Source organism: Argentina silus (genome assembly GCF_951799395.1).
Source record: "Argentina silus genome assembly, chromosome: X".
In the NCBI taxonomy this organism is placed as follows: Eukaryota; Metazoa; Chordata; class Actinopteri; order Argentiniformes; family Argentinidae; genus Argentina; species Argentina silus.
The window spans coordinates 10,669,808-10,685,869 of NC_139653.1; the positions used below are offsets into that span (position 1 = coordinate 10,669,808).

General features: G+C 41.7%; 1 protein-coding gene across 2 annotated transcripts in view; it reads right to left on the bottom strand.

Annotated features, from left to right (window-relative positions):
• golga4 (golgin A4) overlaps positions 1 to 16,062 on the bottom strand; it is a 36,085-nt gene that overhangs the window by 6,350 nt on the left and 13,673 nt on the right. Inside the window, exons 9-21 of one of the 2 annotated variants that reach the window (XM_083696065.1) lie at positions 15,700 to 15,887; positions 13,651 to 13,734; positions 13,143 to 13,290; positions 12,833 to 13,011; positions 11,583 to 11,681; positions 11,296 to 11,451; positions 4,461 to 8,158; positions 4,169 to 4,290; positions 3,645 to 3,775; positions 3,099 to 3,185; positions 2,035 to 2,055; positions 1,724 to 1,792; positions 94 to 169 (exon numbers count right to left, since the gene is read on the bottom strand). In XM_083696065.1, the coding sequence (XP_083552191.1) occupies positions 94 to 169; positions 1,724 to 1,792; positions 2,035 to 2,055; positions 3,099 to 3,185; positions 3,645 to 3,775; positions 4,169 to 4,290; positions 4,461 to 8,158; positions 11,296 to 11,451; positions 11,583 to 11,681; positions 12,833 to 13,011; positions 13,143 to 13,290; positions 13,651 to 13,734; positions 15,700 to 15,887 (5,058 nt within the window). Of the gene's footprint in view, positions 1 to 93; positions 170 to 1,723; positions 1,793 to 2,034; positions 2,056 to 3,098; positions 3,186 to 3,644; positions 3,776 to 4,168; positions 4,291 to 4,460; positions 8,159 to 11,295; positions 11,452 to 11,582; positions 11,682 to 12,832; positions 13,012 to 13,142; positions 13,291 to 13,650; positions 13,735 to 15,699; positions 15,891 to 16,062 lie in introns of both variants that reach the window. The other variant, XM_083696064.1, reaches the window with a different exon arrangement.

Here is a 16,062-nt window from a genome sequence, read left to right on the forward strand (position 1 = left end):
AACTATTTTCATTTCCTTCTACAGTTGGAGAACAGGTGAGTCTACATCTTGGTGATGTTGAATTTACAGACATGTTGATCATGTTTACATTACCTTTGAATGTGCTTCCAAGATGAGTCACAACTGAGTTTTTGTTGACGCATCTAATCTTGTCCTCAAGCGAGTGGATCTACAGTATAATGAAAAAAGCACGTGATGACACCTAAATCCTCAGAAGAGGATAAAAGGATATTAACAATTTTACGGAAGTGGTTCCGTTAATATATTATTTGTATAGTCTGTGGGAGATGAACAGCAGTGCAAACCATGGGTTATAATTGTGAAAATGGCGACGTGTTTGAGAAAAACAGTGGGAAGGGGCACTCTAATCATTTATAAGGTTAAAGAAAAAGTAAGCAGATGTGCTGTGTAATTAAATTGACCCAAAAAAAGTCCTTTGACTGGAGGCAAACAGAGTCCTGGGAAAAGAGAAGAGGAATGTAGTGTACAGACTTACAGTGCCTTCGGAAAATATTCAGACCCCTTTACTTTTTCCACATTTTGTTGTGTTGTAGACTCAATTTAAAATGGATAAATATCAATCCACACACAATACCCCAGAATGACAAAAGCGAAAACACATTTTTAGAAATTTCAGTAAATTTATTAAAATTCAGAAATACCTCATGTACATAAGTATTCAGACCCTTTGCTATGACACTCTTAAAATTAGCTAAAATGCAAAAATGTCATCAACAAATCATTCAATAAGTTGAATTGAGTCCATCTTAATGCAAGCCATTTTGGAATTAATATCTTTGTTTTTATAGGGTCTCTGATTTGCATAGGAATCAATTACACACTGTGCGGATCAGGTTGTCATTACAAACTGAGCAAATGGAGAGGAACAAAACTGCGCAGGAATGCAACCCTGAGGCCTGGGGAGACTTACAAAAATCTACAAAATTGAATCGTGGAGAGGAAAGAGCACAGTCAATGGGACAACATCATCTCAGTCACTCTACAAAATTGGCCTATAACCAAGTGGCCAAAAAGAATCCCTTAATGGAAAATAATCTCTCTCATATCCATAAATGTGTTTGCAACAATGAATTCAAGTGATACAGCAAAGATAGTGGCTGGAAATGTGTTTATTTGGTTTTTACTACAAAGCATTAAGTTTGGTGCAAATCTAGCATATGCAATGCAGTTTCGGCACCATCTCTCGTGTGAAGAAGGTGGTAGCTGCATCAAGTTATGGGTATGTTTGTCACTGGTAGGGACTGGGGAGTTTGTCAGGATCAATGAGTTGGTAGTGACATCCTAATCTACACAGTGTGTAATTGATTTCAATGCAAATCAGAGACCCTATAAAAACTAATATATTAATTCCAAAATTACATGAACTATTATCCTTGCATTAAGATGGACTCAATTCAACTTATTGAGTGATTTGTTGGTGACCTTTTTGCATTTGATCTAATTTTAAGAGTGTCATAGCAAAGGGTCTGAATACTTATGTACATGAGGTATTTCTGTATTTCAATTTACTGAGATTTCTAAAAACGTTTTTGCTTTGTCATTCTGGGGTATTGTGTGTGGATTGATGGCAAATTCTTTTAATTTAATCCATTTTAAATTGAGTCTATAACACAACAAAATGTGGAAAAAGTGAAGGGGTCTGAATACTTTCCGAAGGCACTGGATGTCTAGTTAACCATAACACAGAGGGACAGACACTTACCCTGTCAACAAACTCCTGCTCCTTCAGCCTGGCCTCACTCAGCAGGGTTGTCCTCTCTGCAAGCTGAGCCTGAGTGGAGGAACAGAAGAGAGGGGCATGTTGGAGTAAGAGGATGAGTAAGTGAAACATACAGTAGGGAGATAGTTGGGCTAACACACTACTGATGTCAACTGACTCTTTATACAATAACTACATCCAGCACGTCCACAGTATTGTAACATGCAGAGTGAGTAACTGGAGTCATTTGATCACATGTATCAACTTAAAACAATAAACCCTAAGGATCAAAGAGCAGATGGTAACAAACTCACCTGTAGTTCCTCTACACCCATCTGGAAAAAAGAAAAAGAGTAAGATGGCAGTGTTCACCATACCAGTCTACATATCATAGAGTCACATACTGTATGGTAATTCTGGGCCAGTTTTGAACTTTCCTGCTAAATAGACGGGGAATCGGCTAGGAGAACTTGGCTGTCTATTCTAGAGGCTGTAAAGCTCTGAGACAAAGAGTGACCTGACATCTACTATGTGAGGCCCTGAGTAAGGGAAGGCCTTCCTGAGCATAACCCCACACAATCCCCCCATAAAGTTATTACATCAGCCGGCAAAAATGCAGCGAGGTTAAACAGAAGAGAGCTGCTCACTTCTTTGTGTGTGTGTGTGTGTGTGTGTGTGTGTGTGTGAGTACGTGCGTGGGCGTTAGTCTGTGAGGGGGTCTCACTGCATGGATAACACTTCCCTCCTGAGTGTTTGCTCCGCTCTGGCTCCTTCCCAGCACACAGAGCTTGACTGAGAACCTCTACAGTATAAATCTGAAGCCTAGGATGATCTCTTAGGGGGTTAATTGGGAACAGGGACGGAGGCGGTGTGCTGCATCTTTAAACCCATTTTCCAGGGAGAACATTCCAGTCTGATTCAAGAGATCCTCACAGCATCCGGCATGCTTTGGAGAGCAGCCACCTCACTCAAATGAAAGCCTGATGAGCAAAGTACTGTATGTAGTAAGCAAGCTGTCTCTGCACACTTGAATGTAAGTCACATTTTGAAAAGGGACTCGACTTGAACTTGACTAATAAGGAAACTAAAAGCACCTGGGGGTATCCAGAAAAACTCCTGTCTGGTTTTGTTTGGCCTTCTCAACCGGTAATGCTTCCATCAGACTAAGGTGTTTGAAATACAAGCCCTCTGAGAGCAGGGTCGACACAATTGCAATTCTCATCAGAGCACAGCCTTTGTAAGGGCGAGCAGCATATGACTTACGTATGAATCACGTCATCCAATCCTCCAGGGCTGTATATAACCTCTACCACTGTAATAGTATTTACTTCCACATTTGTCCAGTGTCTGTGGATAAATGTAAACCTGGCTGTAGTACCTGTGAGTTACTGTGACTCCTTGTCTGTAGGTCCTCCAGCTCTTTCTGTACCTGCCACACACGATCCCCCATCTCATCCTCTCGAGTCTGAGAGGAAGAAAGCAACAGCTGAGTCATTTCCTATGTTTCAACTCTGTATAGTCTGTCTCACAGCTAAAGTATGTCAGTCAAATTACAAGTGCCATACTCCAGACCTCCTTACTTAAATTATGTTTAGAGACAGTGATGGGTGCGATACAGGTTTAGTTTACTTCCTAAAGTTTACTTTAATTTCATTCCTCAAGCAGTCATAAGGTATATGTAATTTAGTGGAGCTCTCTGAGGCTGAGGGGAGGTGGTTCCCTGACGATAATGAATTCCGGATGTGCTTTCTTAACAAAAAGCAAAATAAAAATGTAGGAACTAGGAGTTACAGAATCATAGAATGTAACAGTGTATACATCCTATCAGACATCTTTGTTTAGAGCGAACCAGTCTCTGATGATAAATGTAATTTAATGACGTTGTACTAAATCTATAGTAATGTACCATTCATCCATACAATACCTGCAGGACCTGCTCATATCGCTGGACTGTTCTGTTTAAGTCATCATCCTTCTGGGCAATCACCTTCTGAAGCTGATTGGCTTCCTCTCGATGGCTGTTCATGAGCTCTGCTTCAACACTCTGGGCCTTCCCTGAACGGAGGAGCGAGCTTTAAACACATTCACATATTCCAAACCACTCACAGCCGGTTGGAATGCAACATGAATCGTCCACAGTGAAAACATATGGCAATTCAGACAGACAGTTTCCTAATCCTGTGATCCCAAATTGCTGTTCCACCCTATTGTTAAATATCAGTAAAGTCACTCATCTTTCATTTAATTTCCATTTTTCTATGAGTAAACTGTATTGTTTGAGTGCATGAGTAGAGATTAGAAATAAATTATCACATAAAGCTAGAGTGATTTTTCAAAGTTCAATTCACATGCTATAGAACATACTGTAGTAATTTAGTTGTTTTTGTTGTTTTGTTTTCTGATAGGTTAATCAAAACATTTTTTGTAATGCTTTTAACTCCCTCTCACCAATGGTCTCCTTAATAACAGCATCCAGCTCCTGCTCTTTCAAGGCCATCTGTGTGTTGAACTCCCTCATCAGCTGCTTCAGGCCAGAGTTGTGCTTCATTTCCATATCCTCTAATTCAAGCCTATCGAATGTGGTGAAAGTAGTTAAATATACACCAACAACAAGGAAACAGAGACAAAGTCAAAACATAAAGTGAACATCTATGAAAAAAACGATATATATGTTGGATACTGAATGTGTTAATTTACTGACCTCAATTGACTATAAAAGGAAATAATGTAAGAAACTCACTTTAGCTTCTTCTCGTTCTCTCCTGTCAGTTCTTTCTTAATGTACTCCAGGTCCTGCTCATGCTCCTTCCTCAATGATCGGAGGTCTTTCTGCAGCCTGGTGAAGTCTTTCTGGAGCTTCTGCTTTTCATTCACTGCCTCTTTCAGCTTATTCTGTAGTGACATTGAAGATTCAATGTCCATCTCTTCTTCCTTCAGAGAATGGTTTTCCATCTCTTTTCCAACGTTACTCTCGGCCTGCTCTGCAGTGCAATGCTCCATCTCTATTGCATTCTCCAGATTCACTGGGCTCTGACCCTGTTTCTCGAAGCAAGCTATAGCTGTTTTTTGCTCTACAACCAGTGCAGTCTTCTCAAGCAGATCTACCTTAAGGCTGCTGATTTCAGCAAGATGATTTTCATTTTGCTCCTCTGTTTCTTTGAGCTTCTTCTCAACCTCTGATAGCCTTGAAAGAGCCTCATCTGCTTTAGTCTCCTCCTGCTTTGATACTTCTCTCTGAAGTGTTGATAGCTTTTCCTCATACATGTCCTTCAAACTCTCTAAAGAACACTCTTTCTCAAGTCTCTCATCACTGCGTACCTGCTCAAGGTGTTTCTCCTGCTCTTCTTTGAGCTTGGCTACAATTTCCTCCAGTGTTTTACATTTCTCCTCCAGGGTTTCCATGTGCTGTTTCATCATTGCTTCACTTTCCTTCATCTCCCCCAGTTGTGTCTGAATGACATTGATGGTCTGGTCCTTCTCCTCCAGATGTGACGTTAGCTGTTTTCGGATCTGGCCGATTTTCTGCTCAGCTTTCTTTTTTAACTCTGCCACTTTCCCAGCACTCTCTGCGGACATTCTCTCCTCAGCTGCCTTTAGACTATCCTCCTTGCTCTTAAGAATCCCAGCTTTAATCTTTTCAAAGTCTTCCCTTTGACGCACCAGCTCTTGTTTAGAAGTTTGGTTTTCTTTCTCTAGAGATTGCAATTTCTCCTCAGTCTCCCGCACTAGATTACCATTCTGGGTGAACTGCTCATTAGTTTGTTGCAGTCTCTCTGTGAGCTCCCTTTTTTCATTATCCATTATACTGTGTTGCTGCTTCAGGTCAGTTATTAACTGTTCACACTCGTTTGTCTTGAGAGACAGTTGCTCCTCCAGTTCAATGACTCTAACATTACACCTCTCCATCTCCAAGGTAAGCGCACTGATCTTCTGCTCCTTCTCGCTCAAGACCTGGTCCATCTCTGACTTGCTGATGGACTGATTGTCAATGCCGGTTGTCAGCCTCTGCAGTGCTTCATCCTTGTCAGCGACCTGTCTCTCCATGTCCTCAATCCTTGCCTGCAGAGACTTGACAGTATTATGGTTCTGAGTGAACTTAGACTCTGCCTTTCTCTTGAACTCAGACAGATTGTTCCTGAGTGTGTCAGCCTGCTCCACAGCAGACTTCTTCTCTTTGTCTAGCCTCTCAATGGTCTCCTCCATTTGGCTAACAAGCCTCTCTCTCTTTTCCTTGTGCTGCTGATCAAGCAGGGATATGGCTTCGTTCTTCCCAGTTAAGCTACTTGCTAACTGGGTCTTCAAGTCATTTATTATACTTTCTAAATTGCTGATTTGCAAAGCATTTGTTTTAACATTCTCTGAGATAGTTTTGTTGTCCTCGCTGAGCTTCTCGATACAAATTACTTTTTCAGAGAGAGCTTGAGATTGACTCTCAGCATCCCTTTGTAGAGACTCCTTCTCTCTTGTTAAGGCTTTGATATTTTCTGTATATACATCTAGCTGAGCGGTCATCTGCTCTAGTGAACTGCATAGGTTCTGATTCTCCACTGACCGCTGCAGGAGCTGCTCCTCTAAAGTGCGGATTCTATCAACCTTAGTTAGAATTATGTTTTTAAGATGTGCTACCTTTTTCTGATTACATAACACCCTGTCTTTCAGCTCCCTCACTCTACCCTCCACTCTTTCACAGAGCTCATTCGTACCACCGTCCATCTTAGCCTGAATTTCTTGGCAGTAATGCTTCAGTTGGTTGCTGATTGCAATTTGAAGCTTTTTCTCTGTCTCTTCAAACTTGTCAGTCTGGGCCTTCAGCTTTGCCCTGCTCTCTTCCTCAACCTTGCTCAGCCGGTCCTGGAAGGAGTTTCTCTCATTCAGAGCCTGGCTTAGGTTTTTCTCAACTGCCTCCACTTGCTCTTTGAGTATTGCCTCAGCTTGAGACAAACTTTCCAGCTTTACTGCAGCTTCCTTAAGCTCTGCTTGCAGTTTATGCACCGTGGTCTCTCTCATTGCCAGCTCCTCTCTTAAGTTCTTCACCTCCTGCAAAACTCGTTCTTTCTCCTCTCTGGTAGTGCTAAGCTGTTGAGCAACCTCCTCCACTTCCTGTGCCTTCTGCTGTAGCATATGAGTGTGTTTCTCCTGCATGTCCTCTTCCTGTTGTCCCAGCTTCTCCTTCCAATGACGCTCCAGCTCCTCCTGCTCCTGTTTACAGACCTGCCGTAGCTTCTCTAGCTCTCCCTTGTGGTTGGCCTGTAGCTCAGACAGTGTGCTACTCAGGCCCTCTGAATTTGTCTGGGCCATCTCCATCATGTTGTCCTTCACCTGCTGCTCCTTCTCCTGTAGCTCTTTCTCTTTTTTTGCTAGCTCATTTTTGCTAGATTCCTCCTGCTCCTGAAGCCTCTTCTTAAATTTCTCTTGCATTTCTTTGGCTTTATGTTTGATTTTGTCCATCTTTGTTTCCTGGGCTTTCAACTTGCCCTCCATCTCTTTCTTGGTGTTTTCAATTTTCTTATCGTGAGCAGCCTTTAGGTCATCAAGCTGTTTGTTCAATTGTTTTTCTTTTTCTTGCTTAGTATTCAGTTCTTTAGTGTAAGATTTCTCCTGTTCAGAGAAGTCCTTCTTGGCCTGTTGCAACTGCTGCTCTAAATCTTTCAACTCACTCTTGCATTGTGAAAGTTCATCACTAATCTTACTTAGATGTACATTGGACTGCTCAAGGCCCTCCTTTTCTGATTGGGCCTGCATTAAACTATGCTGAAGCACCTCCAATTCTTTAACCTTTGCATTCCTGTCTTGTAGGACAGTCTCTGATTCTTCTTCTATACTTTTCTCTCTGAGAGAGCGCTCTTCAAGTTCCCTCTCCTTCTCCTTCAGGACCATCTTCAACTTGTTGAGTTCCTCTTTGAGTGTCTTTTCCATTCCTCCCAGTGACTGCTCATGCTGCAACCTGATGTCCTCAATCTCTACACTGTGTTTGGTCAACTCATGCTGCAGCTTTTGCTCAAGCTCCTGTCTGGCTGAACCACCAGCATCCTCAGCTGCTGCCAGCTTCTCCTCCAATATCTGTTTACACTTCAACACTTCTGACAGCTCAGAGGAAAGAGCCTCCAGCTCAGTCTGCTTTAGATCCAGCTTTTCCAAGGTTTTCTGGTTCATGTCTTCCACATGGGCATGGAACTGCAGCTCTTTCTCCTTAAGGATGGTCTCCACCTCGTCTCCGTGTTTCTTCTTGAGCTCCTCTATAGCAGTGTTATGTTGCTGGGCTAGGACGTCCTGCTTCAGTTTATGCTTTTCCAGCTGCTCTCGGTGGGTTTCTTCTCGTGCAGTAATTTCCTCCTTGTGTGTTGTCTTCATGTCCTCCATCTGATGGGAGAGTTCATCTGACTGCCCTGATCTAGCTTCTGAGTCCTTTTCCACAGAACTTTCCAGTTCTAGTATTCTCTGCAATTTAGTAAACATTATTAATTGTATATATTTGCTATAGAGTCATAATGCACAGCTCATGAATATATAGCTAAATGCAAAATTATGCTAATTGCCCCCCCCCCAATGACACTACTGGGACAATTTTGATGAAACTAGCATTTACAAAATTACACTGGCAATTTTGACAAAACTATGGTGAAAGAGTGCAGCTGTAGGCCTATAGCCTAATGAAGTTTGGAATAATATTGTGTGAGTCTGTTATGCAGCATAATTGAATACCAACACTTGGCCTATATCAATACGGAAACCATAGTTGTGTGGTTTATAGCCAGTTGCATTTGTAACCAAATAATTTGGCTGTGCAAATATTTTGTCTTAGCCTATTGGTAAAATACAGTCATGAGAAAAAATTAGGACACCCTATGAAAACCTTTGTCTTCTTCAACATATTCAAACATATGGACATTTGATATTCATTTGAACAATATTGAAAAATTGAGGTAATATAACTAAACAAATACAACTGAAACAAATTATTTAAAAAATGATTGGTAAAATGTAATTAATAGAAATGCAATCTTCTTGTGAGGAAAAAGTTAGGACACCCCCACATTTAGTTCCACTTAAAATGCCTAAAATTATAATAAAGAGCACCACATCAGGTGCAAATGATTAGAACATCGTTACAGAGGATTTTGGAGGAGCCTGTCCTATTTAAGCCTCAGATATTTAGTTTGGTTTGCTCTTGATTGTTGAAGTGAGTTGCATCACCATGGCGAGATCAAAAGAGCTCTCTGAGGCCTTCAGAAGAAAAATTGTAGATGCATATGAGTCTGGGAAGGGATATAAAAAGATCTCCAAACTATTCGAAATTGGCCATTCCACTGTCCGGAAAATAATTTACAAGTGGAGAACATTTAAAACCACCACCAACATGGCCAGGTCAGGCCGCCCAAGCAAGTTCAGCATAAGAGCTGACCGAAAGATGCTTAAAGAAGTCTCCAACAATCCCAGAATGTCATCACGAGACCTACAGGTATCTCTTGCCACAATTGATGTCAAAGTACATGCATCCACCATAAGAAAGAGACTGAACAAGTTTGCATTACATGGGAGGTGTGCAAGGAGGAAACCCCTGCTGTCAAAAAAAAACATCAGGGCAAGACTAAAGTTTGCCAGAGAACACCTAGAGAAAGACCAGAACTTCTGGAACAATGTGCTTTGGACAGATGAATCCAAAGTTGAACTATTTGGGCACAGTAAGAGTAAACATGTTTGGCGCAAAACCAAGACAGCATTTGAGAACAAGAACCTCATACCAACTGTGAAGCATGGGGGTGGAAATGTCATGGTTTGGGGCTGCTTTTCTGCAGCAGGGCCTGGTCAGCTCACCATCATAGAATCCACTATGAATTTTGTATTGTATCAGAGGGTGCTTGAGGAAAATGTGAGACCATCTGTTCGAAAGTTGAAGCTGAAGCAGATGTGGACCATGCAACATGACAATGACCCAAAACATTCCAGTAAATCTACCAAGGAATGGCTCAAGAAAAATAAATTGAGAGTTCTGGAATGGTCAAGTCAAAGCCCGGATCTTAATCTTATTGAGATGCTGTGGATTGATTTGAAACTGGCTGTGCATGCAAGACACCCCTCGAACATCACACAGCTGAAAGAATTCTGCAAGGAGGAGTGGGAAAAACTTTCTCCCAATTGATGTCAGAGACCTGTAGACAGTTATAAGAAACGTCTAATTGAGGTTATTTCAGCCAAGGGGGGCAATACTAGCTATTAGGGCATAGGGTGTCCTAACTTTTTCCTCAGTAGGAATTGGCATTATTGTTAATTTTTCGTTAAATAAATGATTACAAAGTTACATTTTCATAGTTTTTTGTTCAATTACATCCCCTTTATCTATAGACATTGTTAGAAAGAAGATAACATATTGATATGTCCATATTTTTAAGAGAATAACTTAATATTTTGGGGGGTGTCCTAACTTTTTCTCATGACTGTATGTGTTTGAAGTAAGGGCGTTTTATATCAATAGCACGATAATACGTACGTTAGTATGATAGTAGCCTAATGGCGCCCAAATAAGTTTTCTCTTTGGTCACAGAAGGTGATCGCATCAAGAAGAAAGCCTTCCCTGTGCACAATGGCAACTTTAACACTTGAGCTTAGTGGGAAGCACAATGTGTATCGAGCAGATAGACTAAGTGGAGATGAAAGGAAAAATTGCCAAACCATCAGCCGAATATGGGAGTCTATCAAAAAATTTATCCAGATAACAAATTTGTTCTATTTGTAGCCTAATAGAAGCTACTGAAGCTGCTAAACAGCATCAGAACAGACACTAGTTAATGAGGTTCTAACTAGTTAATGAGTTTCTAACTAGTTAATGAGTTTCTAACTAGTTAAAAGCACAACCAACTTTAGAGTAATGGCTGACTCTGTCGGGAGGGAGGAGCAGTAAAGATGTGTGATCTGGATGTGTGTGCAGGGGCTGAGAGCAGAGGAGAGTAGGGGAGAGGCATAACAGTAGCAATAAGTAATAAGTAATAAGATTGGCAATAAGTAGCCTAATTATTGGCATTTTCTACCATCAGATCACTCAGTATGGCCCAAATTTACAGTTATTATGTATTTTAATCAATTAACCTATTGGCAAACCTATTGCACTTGGTGACAACATTATTACTTGCGTTAGCCCCTCATCCTCTCTGCTATTCGTTTTTAGAAAGTAACTACAAAGGGGTATAAACCCGTGAGTGATGCCTCGCGACACGTTATACCAATCTAATACCTTGCTTGGACGGAGCTCCAAAAAGTGTTTCAAGCTAGCATAAGCAACAACTCTCTGCAAAATAGTCCTACCCAGTTGAAACAGACTACGCACACAATAACAAACAACCATTCTACAGGCATGTTGAGGTTCTTCATCCAATGATCACTTTTGTCCAGTTCAATCTCAGCCAGATCAGCTAATCTAAAATTCTCCAGACCTTCAAAAGACCTAAACTACCAAGCACGTGTTTTGGAGGTCTGGCTATGACCATAGTCAACCTTATGGATTTTTAAACTACTTTTACTTAACAGTTGGAAAGTTGGACATGATTGATCAATAAACCAGTCATTAATGAAGGACTCACAGTTCTGGCAGTCTCCAGCTCCAGTCGTATCTCCTTAGCACTGTTCTCTGCCACTGCCTCTAGGGCTGCCTTCTGCAGCTCTGCATCCTCCAAGGCAAGAGCAGCCTGCTGCTCCCTCTCCTTGGCAGCCTGAGCAAGCTCCTCTTTACACTGCTCCTACACCATAGAATCCAAACACTTTGGTTAACGTAGAGTAGAAGGTTGCTTTCAATGAATATTCTGTGCAGTAGTGTGCATGAGATATCTTCAAACTAGAAAGGCAATGAGTAAGAAAGATATGAACCTACCACAGCCTGGCTGATTCGAGCACTGAGCTCCTCTTCCTTACTGGTCAGTGCTTCATGATGCAGCCTGTCCATCTCTGCCACCTTGTCCTCTGATGATTTCTGCAACATAAACATGAACACGCTATGCGTTAAACTTGGAATATCATATTGTTTACATGATTACCAAATATTCACCATTAATCATGTTATGATATACTGTATATCACAGCACCTAGTTCAATTGGGATTAAGCAGTCAGAAGTGGGTGGGCTGTTGCGGTTCAAAATGAAATTACTGTCAGGTTGTTGCACTAATTAGATATCACAAGTGAGTACATCCCGTTTTGAAAAAACCTGAAAAACAAGCTGGCATACCTTTGATTCAAGCAAAGGAGATGGTCAGACCCATCCATTGCTAACTTCTAGCTATTTAGCTTCAGGAAACAACTCTAGCACGAAATTGCCAAACAATAAGTGTGGAGTAGGAGGAGGGGCTCTGTTTGCCTGGGTGCCACTTGGCCAATGCAAAATGAAAAGGGAAACACTTGCCTTTGTTTGAGTATAGGGATTAGGGGGTCCAATGACAGAAACAGAAATTGTTATTTGAGTGGGAATTTAAATCTGGACTATATATTCATAATATGAGACTGTTAATGTGCTTGTCATAGAGTATATGCGTTGTCTTTTTTTATTTAATGTTACCATAATGAGTATTAAGCATATTCTTATACATTAGGTGAATCTAAATGAAAGTGATTCATGGCAATGCCTACAGTGGGACTACCAAGTAACAGAAAAGGCATTCTTTATCATGACAATGAATGAGAAATATGGGGGAAATTACAGTTATTCCATATTGAAGTTTAGATACAAAGTGAACACAGGAAGGACCTGTCAAAAGGGAAACTAGTATAATATGCACGTAAGACACTTCTCAAACCAAAATCCCAGAGCTAAAATCTCTCTGTGATTTCCGTAGTCTTGGAGCTCAAATTGAGTCAAACTGGATGAAACTGACTGGGGAAGCTCAGACAGTCTGTTTATACATGAGCTGTAAGTTGCAAATCTGAATTAAAAGTCAACTACCTCCCTCAAGGGAGGGAGGAATGTTTTCATGTTTTTTCTTCAGCACTACACTGAACATCATGCTATAAAGCTTAAATCAATGAATGGAGAAAAGCTACACACATTAAACTGGTTGATATGAGCAATCTCTTTTTCAAAAAGCTCTTTGTGCTGAGTCAGTATTTTGCTGTACAGAATGTTGCTGACCTTCATGATTGTGACCACTTCCTGTTTGACACGAGTGAGCTCATGCTGCAGGCTCTTCCTCTCCTCCTCACTGGCCTTCTCCACCTCCTTTACCTGCTCATCAAGTTGGACCTGCAGCTGCCTCCGAGCCTCTTCCGCCCGCTGGGCCATGCCTAAGGCCCGCTCCAGCTCCTCAAACGCTGGGAGGCAAACACATCCTCAGTCACACATACACAAAGAGATAACGAGAGAGAGAGATAACAAGAGAGAGAGAGAGAGAGAGAGAGCGAGAAAGAGGGAGGAAGGGAGAGGCAGTCTTTATCCCACTCACCTGATTTCTCAGACTTCTCCTTCTGTTCCTGTAGCTCCTCTCTCTGGACAGCAGCCTCCTTGATCCTGGAGCGTAGCTGAGCAATCTCCTCCTCCTTCATCTCCAGAGTCTCATGCATCTGACGCTTAGTCTCTGCAATGACCATGCCCTAAAGACACGTTCATGAATCACACTTTTAGCTGTCAAGGCTAGTAGAGCCAACACAAACTTGAGATATCCGGATTTTGGTGATTGGCATGAACTCCTCAGTTTTGACTCCGAACACCAGGCATCCACTGGTTTTGGACTATTCTCTGTGCTCTCCACATTCCAGAGGGTGACCTCACGAGCCACTGTCTCTGTCATGCAGAGCTGGGGGTCAAAGTTTAAGAGCAACAAACTGGGAGGAACGTTTTCTGATCTCTTTGCTCAGTGGCAGTTCACAAACATGTCTATATTTCACACTCAAGCCCCTTGGAGGACATTCACTCAAAATAAAATGAGAACCTTTAATCCCCTCCTCCCTCACCTTGTCCTGCTCCAGCTGTTCAATGAGGTTCTTGGCATCACGCAGCTGAGTGATCAGTTTGGTTTTCTCTGTAGTGTGCAGCTCCTATAAACACACAGATAGGGAGCAGTTAGAGAGTGGACACATCTGCAGGATATGAAAGCAAAAGGGCACTGAAAGGGAATGGTGTGTGTGTGTGTGTGTGTGTGTGTGTGTGTGAAATGTTGGTTATTATTTAAATAAATAAAAAAGATTTCTGATTACATTTACATTTATGGCATTTAGCAGACACCTTTATCCAAAGCGACTTACAACAAATACATTTGTTTCAGTAAGTGAATCATCTATCCATCAGTCATCATAAGATAAAGCAATCAATGCTCAGACCAGGGGCCATTGGCAGTCACAATGCTAGAAGAAGGAATTTTTCTTTTTTAATTAACAGGAGAGAAACTTGTACAGGGGGGTAGTGGGGGTGAAGAGGTCTTTAGGAGGGACCGTTAAGACGTAGCCTGAAGAGATGGGTCTTCAATCTACGGCGGAAGATTGGTTAATTCTTTCTTCCTGGTATGTTGTTCAAATCATCGCTCCCTATGTTGCACCACCCAGGAAGCCACAGCCACAAGGCAGCCGTCAACAGAGACGACGGTCAGCCCAGCTAAACCAACACGCAGACCTAAATTATAGCCCAGGTTAGCAGCAGTGGCTAGTAGCTACACCGCTGAGGCCCTGCTGTGTAAGTAGTGGTGACTGAAGAGGAAATGCTTATTATATAATTATTATATAAGGCTTATTCAATTTCCTGATTCGTTTGAACTATTGGTGAAGTGAGGCTACCGACACCAGTCACACCCAGTGGAGAGAGCCTAGAGTCACAGACAGAGAGATACAATAGGCAGCCACTGCGTTCCACTATACCAGAATTTCAGTCACATTGTGCAAAATGACAGCACCATTGATAGAGTGAAAACAAAGGTCACATTCCTAGACCACACCCTTACCTTAATAAACCAACCCACCTAGCAACTTTGACATTATAACGCTCACATACCAAAAATACAAAGCAGATCACACTCCCTGTACATTCTAAATCCCTGAGGTGAAAGGATAGCTTGCTTCGGAGACAGCTGGTCTGTTTTACAGGGTGTCTGTGTGAGGATGAGCAGGGGCAGGCCCCACAGCTCCAGGGTGCCTCCACGCTGGTTAGGGGAGCTGAACGCCTGTTAACCTCTGCTCTTCCTCTCATAGTGGGGCGGCTAGGGGCCATATTTTGAAGGAATTGTGCCTTTTGACACAGAGCAAGGGTTGGTCTTAAGGAGCATTTTTAGCTATAGGGCTATTACAGATTTGGTCGTATACCATATACCCCCATGACGGTCATTTTCAAAATGGCCGCTAACCATCTCTTTGTGGCCTAGAAAACACTCATTTTGAATGGCCATACCTGAATAAATCATTGGTGCAGTAGGACCAGTGATGGTTAATAATGGTGGTAGGAAGGTAGAGAACACACAAATATGACAAATGTGCGTCAAGGTATGTGTGTCCTTTAAATGGTTGGCAGAAATGTGACAACAAAGTACCCTAAAAACTGTCCAAAAAACAGTTTTTGCTGTTATTTCATCCCTAGTTTCAATATTTTACATGCAAACAAGTCTCTATCTTTGTGTGTGTACAGATGTTATGGTCATGTTATCGCTAAACCATGAAGCCTCCAACAGATGAAAAAAGTTTCTAACCATACTGATCAGACACTCGCTATCTCAGCTTCAGCTCTATTAAATGAACCTCCTTCGTAATAACTTTGTACTACACAGATCAATCGCTGTAGGCAGGGTAATTGTTTGTTTCAAGAGTGTTCTCTTGAAACTTCTGGGGTAAAACATATCTTTATTTAAAGTGAATAAATGTGATCATGACAATATAAAGGAAAACCTTCTTGTTAGCAGACCTAGGGTAATGATTTTCATATAATAGCCTACATTTACACTTGCTAGTAAATATTTATGGTGCACAACATAAACATGTCTACTCTCTATGGGCAGAACTTGTTAAATAAACATAGCAAACCTTTATCTTCTCCAGCTCCTGCAGTCTCTCCTGCAGCTGCTGCTGCAGTGTCTCGTTCTCACTGCCCAGCTGCATGCTACGCTCCTTGTGTGTACGCAGTAGCTCCTTGCACTTCTGCAGCAGGTTCTCCTGTCTCTTCACTCTCTGCTGCAGCAATTCCACCACTTTGCCTGGGTCACTGCTGCCCTCTGCTGCTCACAGGGGGGAAACGTGGTTTAGTGAGAATGGCAATAACCCTTAACATCAGCGGTGTTAGGTGAATAAACATTAGGTGAATATAGAACCTGATTTGAGACAAATCAACTGTACTGTATTAAGTTAGATATTCATAGATATTTCAACACTAAATGCACACATCATTAT